The following is a 16,426-nucleotide window of genomic DNA, read 5'->3' as shown; positions in this document are numbered from 1 at the left end:
CCCCTGCTCTGTCATTTAATTTGGAGAAGACTAGCCTCGTTTCCAGGGGCGTAGTAGGCTATTTGAGAACTATAGCCTACTGCCTTTTACTATGAGCCATACCATCTATCCTTATTATTGTACATTTTACTTGAAAACGAATTATAATAGCCTACTCTACTCTTATCAATCACCAGGGGCAATGGTGCATAGCCTACTAGGCCTGATTTATTTATTATTAGCCTTTGTACAAATGCAATCAACAATGTCACCGCTATCTCAACCTAACCTAATGAAAGTGTGCGGTCTATTTTCCTCGGCAGTATTTCTCCCCTACAGAGCGACCGTACCCCGCCGCTGGCCTACATTCCTCCGCGCGGACCGGCCTATTTTCTCTAGCCCGGCTGTGCTGTTTGCTCACGAGGAGCTGCCGAAGACGAGGGTGGGGGAAGGGCGGCTCGATCGTGATCACATTACAAATCCTCCGCAGATTACAGCCGAAAAGACGGCGTTTGAAACGACTTCAGTTGCTATAATTGAGAAATTACTTCAATTTCTCCGTTATCTCGGCATAATTCCCAACCCACCGGCGCTTAAAAAAACGGCAAATGGAAAGTAGGATACATTCAAATGTTTACAAAAACGGTGGCAATTTTAATCCTCAAAACAGCTCTAAAATCCCTAACAACAATAACACACAAATGGTAAAAACACAAGAAAACAGTAACACTGTCATGAACATTTCAAGCATGGTAACTCCACATTGCCACTAGGCTATGCCTGCTCGTTGATTCCGCTCCTTCCAACGGCGTATGGCTGCTACTCAAAAGCATACTGCAGACATGTTGAAGAGGTTTGGGCTAGTTGTTGTGTTGTGTTGACCAGAACAGAATGGGCGCACAGTGTAAGCGACCGCTGGTTATTGGTGCCAGACATGGTGGTTCTTGCAGGGACGACTGGGGATTTTCATGCACTATCACTTGGAGATTAGAATGGTAAATAAACAACAACAAAACAAACATCCAGTGAACGGCAGTTCTGTAGGCGAAACTGTCCAGATGTGTCCAAGCTGACAGAAAGGCCACAAGTGCTGAAGTCAGTGAACAGATGTTTACAACAGTAGTGTGCAGAAGGGCACTTTGTTGAATCCATGCCATGAAGAATTCAGAATGTTCTGGAGGCAAAAAGGGGGTCCTACCTGGTACTAGAGAGGTGTACCTAATAAAGTGTCTACACTGAGTGTATTCTCTTAGAACACTCAGATAGGACTTAGAACACTCGGATAGGACTTAGAACACTCGGATAGGACTTAGAACACTCGGATAGGACTTGGAACACTCGGATAGGACTGTGCGTTTCTGAGGCCGAATGGATGGTCCTTGAAAACAAGCCATCAGGTATGATGACAGCAGCTTAGTAATATTGGACAGCTGCAAACCTCTGTCCATTCGTCAGTCAGTTTGTCCATCAATCTATAGCCTACCTATGTCAGTCTATCTGTCAATCCATCCGTCCGACTATGTCTCTCTCTCCATCTGTATTTCTCCATCCATCCATTATAGTATTTGTCCCCACCCACCCATCCGCCTGTCTCACTGTCCGTCTATCTGTGTCTGTCCATCTGTTCTGTCCATCTCTGTCCGTCCGTCTATCGCTCCTTGCCGGAGCGCAGGTCGGTGGTGACGGGGTCGTGCTGGATGGTCTGGTGGAGCATGAGAGCCAGGAGGCCCGCGCGATTGGTCATCGCTGTCCTCACGTTCCTCTCCTGCTCAAACAGCTCGTCCAGCTTGTACCACTGGGGTTCGGAGGGGGGGGGGGGGGGGGGGGAGAAAGAGAAGGGGAGAGAGAGACGGGGTGAAGACAGAGAGAGAGAAAATATAGTAAGAGAGACAAAAACACTCGAATCCGTTAACTGTAATGTGTGAATGATAAATGGTCTGCACTTATACAGAGCTTTTATCCAAAGCGCTTTACAATGGCCTCTCATCCACCCATTCACACACCAATGGCGGCAGCTGCCATGCAAGGTGCTAGCCTGCTCAATAGCGAGAGCAATTTGGAGTTCAGCGTCTTCCCCAAGGGACACTCCGACGTGTGGTACAGGAGGAGCCGGGGGATTCGAACCGACGACCCTACGGTCGTCGGACGAGCCGCTCTACCCCCCCCCCCGGGCCGCGGCCGGCCTGCGTGCGCCGTGTCTCGTACCACTCGGACCCTCTCCAGGTCCACCTCGGCGCGACGCAGCTTCTCCCAGCAGTAGTGTTTGTTGCACTTGCGTTTGGCCACCCGGCAGTACTCCCCCGTGGGCTCGAACACGTCCCGCACCAGCGGGCAGCCGCACACCTCGTCCACGGGCACCTGGGGGGGGGGAGGGCGGGTAGAATACTTACGATAGTTGACCTCGGCAAGGAGAAAAATAGCCTGTGTTTTACTGTTAACCCTTTTAGTTCTGAAAGTTCACTGCCAACATTCAAATATTAATTAGATTTTCCCGATATTACTAGAAAGCAGTTTCTCATCTTTCACTAAGTGTTGGAATGTTGGATTTTTTTAGATTTTTTACAAGATTTTATTTATACTTTTAACATTTTGCCGGTGACGCGGTAGGCTTCAAAGGGTTTTAAAGGACAGGTTCGGAGTTTAGCATTACAAGCCATGTTATAAGGTTATTTACGATCATATGCAACGGCCAATATCAAAGTTTCGTCAAACGGTGCACTCTCGAGATATAGCCCGTCACAGCTAACACACTCAACGGATCCATAGGTGCATCAGACAAAATCTCTCAAAAACACCATAAACTCTCATTTTCAAAGACAGGAAACTCACCAAGTGGTCACTGTTGATGTTCTGACAAAAAGATTGTCACAAAGTATGCTTCCGATCGGGTTTTATTTATCATTTAGCATAGAACTATTTTCAATCGCAGTACATACGTTGGTAAATTTCCGCTTGAACTTTGGGAGGTCTTGACTGAGTTTGGAGGCTACTGTAGAAGAAGAGACGCTTCCGGGTCACAGGTCTACACAACAACAACAACAACAAGTCGAGAGGCCTTTTCAGTTGGTATTTCATTGATAGTGTTGGGTAGAAGTGTTTGTTGATCAAAACAAATATAGAACGCAGATGAATAAAAAAATCTCTGGCTTTGTTGTCAATACAAATCAATGGATATAATATGATCAATAAAACCCGATCGGAAGCATACTTTGTGGCAATATTTTTCGTCAGAACATCAACGGACACCAGTGACAACTCGGTGAGTTCCCTGTCTTTGAAAACGAGAGTTTATGGTGTTTTTGAGGGATTTTGTCTGATGCACCTATGGATCCATTGAGTGTGTTAGCGGTGACGGCCTATATCTCAAGAGTGCACTGTTTGATGAAACTTTGATGTCGGCCGTTGTATATGATCATAAATAACCTTATAACATGGCTTTTTAACCTTATAACATGGCTTATAACATGGCTTATAACATGGCTTATCATAACCTTATAACATGGCTTATCATAACCTTATAACATGGCTTATCATAACCTTATAACATGGCTTATAACATGGTTTATAACATGGCTTATGCTGAATTCTGAACCCGTCCTTTAATAGTCACAGAAACAACTCTTCTCTGCTAGCAACAGAAAGCTCTAGATGTCTCCAAAGATTACAACTGGCTCCTTCATTTGCGCATTCTACAGAAGTGACATACAGTATCTACATTCAGGTTTATATATTGAACTGATAAAACTGGAGCACTGACACCATTAAATTCACATCTGTATATTATGTTATCATTTCAAATCGGCCGGAGGGAGCAACAACCTCAGGCCATGTTATTAAGCATTAGTGTAAGATGTTATATCTATGATATATATATGGTTTAATAAGGATGGCGTCACCCAAACTGGTTTTGTCATCAATAGCTCTTGATATTTTCAAAAAGAATTTATTTTTGGAAACACTGGACTAAAAAAACAGGATGAACACCGAAAAGTCTTGTGTTTTAAGTCTGTTTTTAGTCCAGTGTTTCTAAAAAATAAATTATTTTAGAAAAGTTTACTACCTGGATGAATGAATCTCCATAGACATAGCTCTTGATATGTTTTCATATGGTCAAGCACACACCCAGAAGACCTCATGAAGATGCACTCGTTACGCATATAGTTGTTGGTAACCACGGTTTAAGTGGGTCAAATAAACAGTAACCAGAGTTTATGGGGCTCCGATTAAGCAGTAACACCGGTTATGAGGGTCATATAAACACACAGTGTACCTTGGGGTCCCTGGAATGCTCCGGACACAGCACCTGCAGTCTCTTGCAGTAGGTCTTACTCTGGGGGTTGTAGACGTCACAGAACAGCCGGGTGGCCCTGGAGGAGAAACAGCACAGGGACGCGTCACTGACCCTCCGCTGACGGACCGGGGCAGAGGGCAACACGTTTACACTGCTGTTGTGATAACAAACGACGTAGCGGTTCCCTCACCCTTCAATGCGAGTCGGGTACATGGAACCGAAGGACGTCTGACTCTCGTACTGTGTGAGTGGCAGCAGAGGAAAAAGCATGAGAACATACAGTACAATACAAACACACATACACCTACACATAACCCTAACCTTGACCCATTTACAGGAAACCAGACAAAAAAAGGCAGGAAAAAAAGGCAGACTGGCCCTCCCCACAAACACTATCTATAGTACATCAATGTGCTTCTGAACGCTGGGTTTTTCTTATCCAGGGGTACATTTGGGCGCTGTGTCCATGGACAGGGTTTTTCCTAAGGGGAAATTGGTGCAAGGTGTTAACTCGCGCTGTACAAATAAAGTTTGATTTGATTTGATTGGTCCATGGATCCACCCACGCGATGCTCCGATGATCCCACAAATGATCCTTTTAATTTTGCTGGCTGGTCAGCTGGTATTCAGTGGTGCAGACAAGAGCTGTGTTCGGAATCGCTCCCTCGTTCCCTCACTCCCTATTCCCTATATAGGGTTCACCATGTAGTGAACTACCTAGGGAACGGAGGAAATGTAGGGTACATGCACTGTTCCCTGGAAATCAAGGAGAATTGTGGGTAATCAGTAGTGGACTATATAGGGAACGAAAATTCCGTGGAGAATTCAGACACTACAAACAAAATGGCTGACGCCCTATATAGTGCACTATATAGTGAATAGGGAGCGATTCCGAACACAGCTAAGGTGTCTTAAAATGATCATGCAGTTGAGCAATAAAATCCATGTTCCTCTTAAAGCAGTAGTCAGGACACGGTATCGACCTTCTGAAGCAAAGTGTACCGATACAAATGTACTGATGCCTTGCTCCCATTTGGCAAAAACCATGTGATCCCATCCAAACAAAGTTTACACAACGCAAACACTTGAGTGTCGGACTACTGAATGTTCTGTCAACACTTTGCCTCTTTGTCAACACAATCACTTTTCTTGTTTACACACAAGCACATGTATACATCTCTCAAAGTTCCCAAAATATAGCATTGTTTGGGCCTCTGTCCTGTCTAGGCTCACAACTTTCCCAGGTGTACAAGCATGTACCAACACCCCTGGGCTGGTATATAAAATGTTGACGGTTTATCTATACAATAATTAGACAAAACGTAGGACCAGCGTAGGCCAGTAGGGCATAGAGTCAACTATGCACTTCACGGCCTAGCCACCAGAGGGTGCTGCGCGGGATTGAAACAGCCATATCTCTACGTGGGAAGGTCACAGAGACCCACGGTTTGGACTGTCAGAAAGGTCTCGGCGTGACAAACACAACAAGATGTCCCATGCGCACACACAGACAAAACAAGGCAAGGGGTTGAAAACGCCCATATCTTCACATGAGAACGGTCACAGAGACACGCGGTTTGGACTGGCAGAAAGGTCTCGGCATAATGAACAAGCAGTACCAAACATACGCACAGACAAAACAAGACTTGGAGCGAAGCCAGCTAGCTCCCTGTGTGGGGGTGCTAGAGACACGGGGGTTTGGACTGGGGTATCCCGGGGTAGAGCCCTGAGTCCACCAAACTGCCCCCCGTCGGCTTGGACCCGAGGGGGGCGCCACTGAGCCGCCCGAACACGGCTGCCCATTCACCTCCATTCATTTGGACTTGGGGTCAGGAGCCAAAATGTCAGTTTTTTTTTAAATAGATAGACCGATCGATCGATAGATCACAATAGCTCCACAAGCACTGGGCACTAGTTTAGATATATAAATGTGAACATTTAAAATTAATTGCATTTATTCCTCGTCACTAATTAATGTTAATCAGAAGAATGTAAAAATAAGCATTAATTGTAATACACTGAAAAGAGCTAAGCCTACACAATACACAATGTACAAAATATCAAAGATTATGATGGGCTCATTTGTATTTTGCCCAACGAATATCAAGGACTTGACTTAACGCTCACTTGCTAGTCGCCATATCATGAATTGCCCAGCAGATGGCACTATGGAGCGGATGTATCGAATGCTTCGAAAGATGAACCTCTGACGCTTCATTCATTGTTTCGAGGGTTTCACTGTATCAGAAAGCTCATTATAACACATTAAAACAGCGAATGTTTTCCATGGAGGAACTTCAGTAAATAGTGCCTTAAGGTGCTATAGTTTACATTGTAATGCCTTTCTTTCTTGCTAAGTAGCTTAGAATCGTTGCGTACTGTGATAGTTTTGGCCCAGCTTGACAAAGAAAATACACTGCTTGCCACAGTTTATGTTTTCAGAGAAACGTTACTTATTAGGTTTTAAATATTTTAACAGAAAACATTGCACAAAACATGAAGGCTGTTGAACAAGTGTGTAGAACAAGTAAAAACAGGCTACAATCAAAATTCATGCAGTGACATTGATCACCTGCTCTGGAGTAACGTTAGAAAATGAATAAATGGTCAAATATGTATGTATTTTCTAATGTAGGCTTCGTGTTTTAATGTAGCTGAACTGTATTTTCTGAAATCACCAAATCGGTTCAAACTAATTTTTATCAAGTACAGGCGTCTTCTTCTGTCAAGGATTTCGCTAAATAGCAAATAGTGTGAATAGTGCAAACAGCTGCCCCTGCTGGACAGATGACCACATTGCATGCGTCAATAAAAGCCAGGGGCTACGTTCGGAATCGCATACTTCCATACTATATAGTACGCCAAAAAAGTATGTAGTATGTCCCAATACATAGTATACCACATGCAGTACGGCAAAAATACCAGGATGTCCTACTTCATCCGGTCGTATTTAGCAGTATGCAAACCAGCAGACCTTTCTGGCAGTTCTGACCCACAATCCATTGCACAGCGGAAATTACACCAAATGTCGTGACAGCTGTGAACAAATGTCACTTTAGGGACTGCGACGGATGTGGGCAAATTTTATGACAATGTTATGACAAAGTGGTATGTCCCAATTGTATGCATACTGCGTTCAAAGTACATACTTTCTAGGGGCAGTTGTAGTACGTACTAGTAGTAAAAAATAGAAGTATGCGATTCGGAAGGCAGCCTTGGGTTTTTCTACAAAAACAAACAGCAGATTTGAATGGAGGAGAAACCGTGGAAACCCTGCACTGACCTTGGCATAGCACCTCTCCATGTGTCTCAGCGCCACCTTGGGGTTGATGGGGTGACTGCAGGACACACAGAAGATCTGCAGGTCTGTGTCGTCCCCCTCTCCCTCGTTCACCTGGGGGACACGGGGACAGACACAAGCAGAGCAGGTCAACTTCTGGGACCGGCTGGCCGTTTCATGATGTTCATGTATTGATCCTATGATTCATAAACAATGCATTTCAAAGTGTTTGAGATCAATTAATTTAAAAACTATAAATTATGAATGAAAACATGAATAGGTATGAGCGATTACATATTACATTACATAATAACATTAACGTTTATCCCTGCAGTTTATCAGTGGTCAACGATACACGCAATGTACAGTAACTCGCAACGAAGAACGAATCAATTCATCGACAATAACGCCAGTCCAGTTGCCATGGTGGGTTGAACTCTGACCTCTTCGTCCTGCTGGACGACCTGCTGCTTGGCCTTGGCGATGATGCCCTCCAGCTCGTGGAAGCGCTTCTCCATGTCGGTGAGCCGCATGCGGGCCGACTGCTGGTCGCGGCGGATGCGTTCCAGAAGCCTCCGGCCCTGCTCCTCGGCGATGCACGGACTCTGCTGCCACTGCTGGATCCGCTGGGGGAGGATCTCATAGATACGGCTGGGAGGAGGGGGGAGGGGGGGGGGGTAGACAGACAGACAGACAGGCAGAGAGACAGGCAGACAGACAGACAAGCAGAGAGACAGGCAGGCAGGCAGGCAGGCAGACAGACAGACAGACAGACAGACAGACAGACAGACAGACAGACAGACAGGGAGAGAGAATGTGGTTTGAGAGACGGACAGACAGACAGACAGACAGACAGACAGACAGACAGGCAGGCAGGCAGGCAGGCAGGCAGGCAGGCAGGCAGGCAGACAGACAGCCAGGCAGGCAGACAGGCAGACAGGGAGAGAATGTGGTTTGAGAGACGGACCGACAGACGGACGGACAGACAGACAGACAGACAGACAGACAGACAGACAGACAGACAGACAGACAGGCAGGCAGGCAAACAGAGAGAATGTAGTTTGAGAGACAGACAGACAGATAGGCAGACAGACAGACAGACAGACAGGCAGACAGAGAGAATGTGGTTTGAGAGACAGACAGACAGACAGACAGACAGACAGACAGACAGACAGACAGAGAGACAGACAGAGAGAATGTGGTTTGAGAGACAGATAGACAGACAGACAGAATGTGGTTTGAGAGACCGTCAGACAGACAGACAGACAGGGAGAGAGAATGTGGTTTGAGAGACCGTCAGACAGACAAACAAACAAACCAACAACCAACCAAGCGAAAGCACCGAGTGAACCATAAAGCGCATAACGAACGTCTACTCAACGGGCAGCCTTGACCTCTGTCAGGGCCGTCACGGTCGTTCTAGTACTTTCCGAGCGTCACCTACTTAGTGGCCAGCCTCATGCCGCAGTCCTCGGAGCAGTATTTGGAGGCGGTGCGGGCCGCCGCCACACAGCCCGGCCCCAGGCACTGCCTCAGGGCGCCGGCGTCCTTGGGCTCGCTGGCTCGCTCGCTGTGGCGCGCGCGCTCCCGGTGCTTCTGCTTCTGCTTGTGGCGCCGCACCTTACCGTCTTCCTTCTGAGGGGGGCGCAAGACGGGCGCGGTCAGAGAGGAGAGAGGGAACAGCGACCCGGAAAAGAGGCCCAACTGTTTCTTCAGGTTTCGAGTTAGTGTGGTATCTTTTTCTTTGTGTATTAGGACACGCCTCCACTGATGTGCATGCATTACCTACAAATTATTATATTATATTATATTATATTATATTATATTATATTATATTATATTATATTATATTATATTATATTATATTATATTATATTATATTATATTATATTATATCAATTATACTTCAAGAGACATAAACACAACTCCAGCGCCCCTACATGTGTATAGATACTCCAGCGCCCCTGCATGTGTATAGATATCTAATCATGACTTTGTATATCAGATCTAATTTACATGTGGGCTGTTTCAAACCATAACATTGAGACATGAGAGTGTTTGCGTATCAGGAGGTCAGAGGTCATTGTTTACCTTCTTCTCTGACCTCTTCTCTCTCCTCTTCACATGCTTGACCTTCACAGCCCTCTTCCTCACCGCCAGGTCAGACACACCGTCCTCATCCTCGCTGGCCCACGGCTGGACACACAGCAGACGACCACGGCCGCTTAGCATAACAGTCCTACCATGTTGGAGTAGTCCTACCATGTTATAACAGTCCTACCATGTTATAACAGTCCTACCATGTTGGAGTAGTCCTACCATGTTATAACAGTCCTACCATGTTGGAGTAGTCCTACCATGTTATAACAGTCCTACCATGTTGGAGTAGTCCTACCATGTTATAACAGTCCTACCATGTTGGAGTAGTCCTACCATGTTATAACAGTCCTACCATGTTATAACAGTCCTACCATGTTATAACAGTCCTACCATGTTGTCACAGTCCTACCATGTTATAACTAAGGTAGAACAGTCCTACCACGTTACCATGTTGGAGTAATCCTACCATGCTATAACAGTCCTACCATGTTGTAACAGTCCTACCATGTTGTAACAGTCCTAACAAATTGTAACAGCCCTACCATGTTATAACTAGCCTACCATGTTATAACAAGTCTACCATGTTATAACTAAGATAGAACAGTCCAACCATGTTATAACAAGCCTATCATGTTACCATGTTGGAGTAGTCCTACCATGTTATAACAGTCCTACCATGTTACCATGGTGGAGTAGTCCTACCATGTTATAACAGTCCTACCATGCTATAACAAGCTTCCCAAGTTATGACTAAGATAGAACAGTCCTATCATGTTACCATGTTGGAGTAGTCCTACCATGTTATAACAGTCCTACCATGTTATAACAGTCCTTCCATGTTGTTACAGTCCTACCATGTTATAACACTCCTACCATGTTGTTACAGTCCTACCATGTTGTTACAGTCCTACCATGTTATAACAGTCCTACCATGTTATAACTAAGAAAGAACAGTCCTACCATGTTATAACACTCCTACCATGTTGTTACAGTCCTACCATGTTATAACAGTCCTACCATGTTATAACTAAGATAGAACAGTCCTACCATGTTATAACACTCCTACCATGTTGTTACAGTCCTACCATGTTATAACAGTCCTTCCATGTTGTTACAGTCCTACCATGTTATAACAGTCCTACCATGTTATAACAGTCCTACCATGTTATAACACTCCTACCATGTTGTAACAGTCCTACCAAATTGTAACAGCCCTACCATGTTATAACTAGCCTACCGTGTTATAACTAGCCTACCATGTTATAACAAGACTACCATGTTATAACTAAGATAGAACAGTCCTACCATGTTATAACAAGCCTACCATGTTATAACAAGACAACCATGTTATAACTAAGATAGAACAGTCCTACCATGTTACCATGTTGGATTGTCCTACCATGTTATAACTAAGATAGAACACTCCTACCATGTTACCATGTTGAAGTAGTCCAACCATGTTGTAACAGTCCTACCATGTTATAACAAGCTTCCCAAGTTATAACATGGTAGAACAGTCCTACCATGTTACCATGGTGGAGTAGTCCTACCATGTTATAGTAGTCATAATATAGTGTGTACTAGGGTAACCCAATGAAACCGAGTCCTTGTGAGTCCCGAGTAGGTAGCGAGTTGGTTGACCGTATAAATACCATCCTCCTGCACCGATGAAGAGCTAGTTTTTCATCGGCGTAGCCGGTTAAAACGATATTCATCACGCAGGAGACCCGGGTTCAAACCCGCCCCCGGGGCCAGCAGAAACATCTGGATCACACCGACCACGTTCCATATTCTCTCACCATGTTGCTGTCGTCGTACCCTGCAGCCTGGTAGTGCTGGAGGAGCTCCAGCTCGCTCTCGCTGAACTCGTCAGACAGCTGCTCCGCCCGGCGGAGACGCCCTCGGCCCTTCGCCGAGGAAAACTCCTCGTCCTTCACACGCAGCATTTTCTACAGACAGACACAGGGAACACTGGTGCACTGTCGACAGCAGACAACAAAGAGGCCTTATGTAACCCAGTTGAATAAACTCACTCCACTGGTATAAATAATGTACGCCTGCGTCATTGTAATCGCTTCTTTTCCGGTGGCGTAGCTGGTTAGAACGGGGGCTGTCACGCGGGAGACCGGGGTTCAAATCCACCGCTCGGCGATCAAAACACACAACGACAGACAAGTTCAAATCGTTCGCGGCCCACACACAGCGCAGCCATGCTTCAATATCCGTGCATTTGGTGAAGAGACCGTGGAGAATCTCTGCTGGAATAAAAAGAAGAAAAAAGCCCAAACTAAAGTTTTCTGCCGCTCACCCTGGCTCTGACGTCACACTGCCTGAGTCGGCACTTCTGTCTGATCTTGTTGGGTCCTCCGAACTTCTTCATGTCCTTGCAGAAGTCACACTGGGCGCAGTCCTCGGTCCGACGGCACGGCTCGCACTCCCCGCACATCCGGGCTGACCGCTTCACCTGAGGACCGGAATCGGACGGACAGACGGACAGCAGCTCAGCAGGGAGCAGGACTATGATGACGATGATGGTGGTTGGTGACATTGTGGTGTTGGTGATGGGCGTACATTTTAATGTTTTCTGTATGCTTGACGTGGGCTAAACAAATTCCCCTCTGAGGCAATAAAGGTTTCAATTCAATTCTATGGAGATGCTGCGCGAGGATATCGGCAGTGATCAGGATTAAAATCATCCAGATGAACGAAATATCGACGCTATCTCAACGGTTCATTTGCATCAAGTTCAGATTAATATGCGACTGTGCGTTTGAGAAGTAGTCTGGTGTTTTTGTTAACTGAAACAGCTATCAAGACAGACAGACAAGAAAGACAAAGATAGACAAACGGACATCAAAGACAGACAGACAGACAGACAGACAGACAGACAGACAGACAGACAGACAGACAGACAGATAGATAGATAGATAGATAGATAGATAGATAGATAGATAGATAGATAGATAGGTAGATAAACTTTAACCAGCCTTGAGGTGATGAGCAGGTGAAGAGGTCATGTTAAGGTCAGGTGAAGAGGTCATGTTAAGGTCAGGTGAAGAGGTCATGTTAAGGTCAGGTGAAGAGGTCATGTTAGAGTCAGGTGAAGAGGTCCATGTTAAGGTCAGGTGAAGAGGTCATGTTAAGGTCAGGTGAAGAGGTCATGTTAAGGTCAGGTGAAGAGGTCATGTTAGAGTCAGGTGAAGAGGTCCATATTAAGGTCAGGTGAAGAGGTCATGTTAAGGTCAGGTGAAGAGGTCCATATTAAGGTCAGGTGAAGAGGTCATGTTAAGGTCAGGTGAAGAGGTCCATATTAAGGTCAGGTGAAGAGGTCATGTTAAGGTCAGGTGAAGAGGTCATGTTAAGGTCAGGTGAAGAGGTCATGTTAAGGTCAGGTGAAGAGGTCATGTTAAGGTCAGGTGAAGAGGTCCATATTAAGGTCAGGTGAAGAGGTCATGTTAAGGTCAGGTGAAGAGGTCATGTTAGGGTCAGGTGAAGAGGTCATGTTAAGATCAGGTGAAGAGGTCATGTTAAGGTCAGGTGAAGAGGTCATGTTAAGGTCAGGTGAAGAGGTCATGTTAAGGTCAGGTGAAGAGGTCATGTTAAGGTCAGGTGAAGAGGTCATGTTAAGGTCAGGTGAAGAGGTCATGTTAAGGTCAGGTGAAGAGGTCATGTTACCCGTGATCCGCGTCGTCGGTCCAGCTTCATGTCCGGAGTGGCGCTGCCCTGCTGCTGGTCCATCTTCTCCTGGTCCACCTCCTTCTCCTTCAGCTTCTTAGGACGGAACTTGATCTCCAGGGAGCCATCTTTAGCTGGTCAGCACGCACACACACACACACACACACACACACACACACACACACACACACACACACACACACACACACACACACACACACACAAACACAGGTTTCAAACAACATAAAGGCTATAAACCAAACTACATAGCCTACTGTACATGTTATACAGAATTCGCCCCATAAATCCCACATATCACTAACAAACCTTATCAGATGAGATAAAACATTATTATCAGGTGAGAAAAACCACTATGTTCCAAATGGAGGTGTTCAGACTGTTAACAGCGTGTTGCTGTGTTCCTGAAGCCAGGCTCACACTACAAGATATTTAAAGTCCCAAGTAGGGCTGCACAATTAATCATGAATTAATCAGAATCGCGATTATGACCTCCGCGATTAACTAATCGCAAAAGGCCGCAATTAATGTGATTAATAATTTTGCTTTGAATTGAGTGTGCTAGGACTACACAGACGAATCACAGGCGCTTATGCTGTCTGACCAATCACATGCGTTCCTGCTGAGTGCGCTGTGTGCAGCAATTTCACTGAGAAGACAGATAGCAGTGGGTCAAGACAAGTGTCACAAGAGTACCTGCAGCCGTGAGAAGTGAAAAAATGAGTGAAAACGAGGTCAGTGAGTTAGTAACAAGAAAGGGATCAACGTCCGTGATTTGGGAGCATTTTGGTTATTGTGTATTAATATTATATATTAAATATTAATCGCAATTATTAATCGCAATTACCATTTTGAAGCAAATAATCGCAATTATTACTTTATTATTACTTTTGTCATAATTGTGCAGCCCTAGTCCCAAGCGAATTAGAAATCAGGTAGCATCACGCCCATAAGGAGAATCTTTACAGATGTTCTTCTCACGAATCTCTACAAGATTTGAAAATACCAGCTCCTCACACACTACAGGATATTATCGTGCCTGAGGGAGCAACGAACCACTGGTGTCGCTTGTAAAGTAGTGACATCTAAATATCAAACATGTTTGTTTTTATTGGGGCCACCCCGATGGGTCTGCGAGCCGATCGGAAGGGATTGGATCTGTAAACCCCTCACAATACAAGATCATCTGGGCCGAACATCAGTACCAACCAACGTTCCAGACCAGATTTCTCCTCTGATTGTCCGGAGGGGTGAATCAGGGATGAATCGACCCAGAAGTCCTCTAGTGAACCTGGTCTAAGACGTGTCCACTCACCACGGCACCTCTCGCAGTACCACACCCGGATGGCCTTGGCAGCCTTCTCCGAGATGCTGATGCAGTCGCCATGGAACCACTCGTTGCAGCAGTCACAGCCACTGCAGGGCAGAGGGATGGTTAGAGAGACACACCTTGATCATAGTGATACCAGCAGCGGGAAGACCGGATGGGTGGACTGTGACAGGAGGGCAGGGAGTGTGTGTGTGTGTGTGTGTGTGTGTGTGTGTGTGTGTGTGTGTGTGTGTTGTGCGTGTTGTGTGACTCTTGCTACTGTTGGATTTTGATATTGATTTGTATCTTTGATTGAAAATCCAATAAGAAATTGAAATGTGTGTGTGTGTGTGTGTGTGTGTGTATGTGCGTGTGTTGTGAATGCACTTTGAGCAAGCCCTTTGAGATTAAAGTTTGACAAAACCAATAACCACGTTATGTAGAAGTTCACAGGACAATTGCTTGACTGATTTATCGATACGACGACTGATCAATTTGTTTAACGAGGGCCTGTGTGTGTGTGTGTGTGTGTGTGTGTGTGTGTGTGTGTGTGTGTGTGTGTGTGTGTGTGTGTGGTGTGGGTGTGTGTGTGTGTGTGTGTGTGTGAGGGGGGGGGGGGGGGGCAGCACCCACATCATGAAGCAGTTGATGTCCGGCCTGCGACAGACGCAGTAGACGGGAGCGCGTACCGGCTCCCTCTCAACCGCCACCCCTGGACCTGGGTCTACATCAGACACCTCGCTGTCCTGGAGGGGACAGGACAGGGGACAGGAGGAGGAGGGGGGACAGGACAGGGGACAGGAGAGGACAGGAGGAGGAGGGGGGACAGGACAGGGGACAGGAGAGGACAGGGGACAGGACAGGGGACAGGACAGGGGACAGGAGAGGACAGGAGGAGGAGGGGGGGAGAAGAGGGAGAGACGAGGAGGAGGAGGAGAGAGTTGATGAGAGGGGAGGAAGGGAGGAGAAGGGGGGAGGAGAGAAGGTGAGGAGAGGGGATGAGGGAAGGAAGGAGAAGAGGACAGGATATGAGAGGGGAGGAGAGAGAGGAGAGGAGGGAAGGAAGAGAGGAGGGGAAGAGGAGAGAAGAGGACAGGAGAGGGTTGTATACTGTTACCATTGGAGATACCAAGAGTTCAGCTGTCAGTCTTGGGCTGTGGAACCTAATCTGCCAAGCAACACATCAACTGAAGGGGATATTAAACAGTCACTTAAAGTGTCACAGAGCAAATACTACTGCGTGATTTCTGTTTAGCTTTCGATACAGACTTTCTCAATCAAATGTGAAGATTTCATCCGCTGAACAGACCAAAAACCATTGTTTAGGGTTCTGTCGTGGCCACTTTTTGTAAGATGGCATGCAGACTGCAGAAACAACCGGCAATCAAAACAGATGTACACATTTATTAACAGAAAGACTAAAACATATCACAATCAATAGCGCATTGCCCTCATCCGCTGTTACCCGTAAAAAACCTGCAGTTTGAACGCGGACAATGCAGCCGAGCCCATAGATGCTGTGAGCCTGCAGATGTTGGAGAGAAAAGATGTGTCCAGGGTTCACATACCATTCCGATGACCCCTCCGGGCAGACGCGCACTGGGAAGACGGGTCGCTGTAGAGGAGCTAGGCAGTCGCTGGAGACAATAACATCTTTTCTGCCTTTTTCATATTTTCAGATGCTCTGATACGGTCTCTTCTTCTGTCCTTTCGGGGCTCCGAAGCGGATAACTGTTGGCACACCGCCACCTAGTGTCCGTGTGTGAAATAGGCA

At 46.1% G+C, this 16,426-nt stretch overlaps 1 protein-coding gene across 1 annotated transcript; it reads right to left on the bottom strand.

Annotated features, from left to right (window-relative positions):
* Positions 1-1,627: 1,627 nt before the first annotated feature.
* cxxc1a (CXXC finger protein 1a) lies at positions 1,628-16,164 on the bottom strand (the record flags this gene model as incomplete). The annotated part of the gene is made up of 14 exons (XM_084446210.1): positions 1,628-1,774; positions 2,185-2,337; positions 4,250-4,346; positions 4,461-4,510; positions 7,554-7,664; positions 7,994-8,201; positions 8,995-9,185; positions 9,642-9,746; positions 11,450-11,599; positions 11,959-12,114; positions 13,326-13,459; positions 14,659-14,759; positions 15,286-15,398; positions 16,129-16,164. 14 exons carry the CDS (start codon positions 16,162-16,164, stop codon positions 1,628-1,630), a joined length of 1,752 nt encoding a protein of 583 aa, XP_084302336.1.
* Positions 16,165-16,426: the final 262 nt, after the last annotated feature.

This window comes from Borostomias antarcticus (genome assembly GCF_949987555.1).
Source record: "Borostomias antarcticus genome assembly, chromosome: 11".
NCBI classification, from domain to species: domain Eukaryota; kingdom Metazoa; phylum Chordata; class Actinopteri; order Stomiiformes; family Stomiidae; genus Borostomias; species Borostomias antarcticus.
This window is presented reverse-complemented; position numbering and strand designations above follow the sequence as displayed.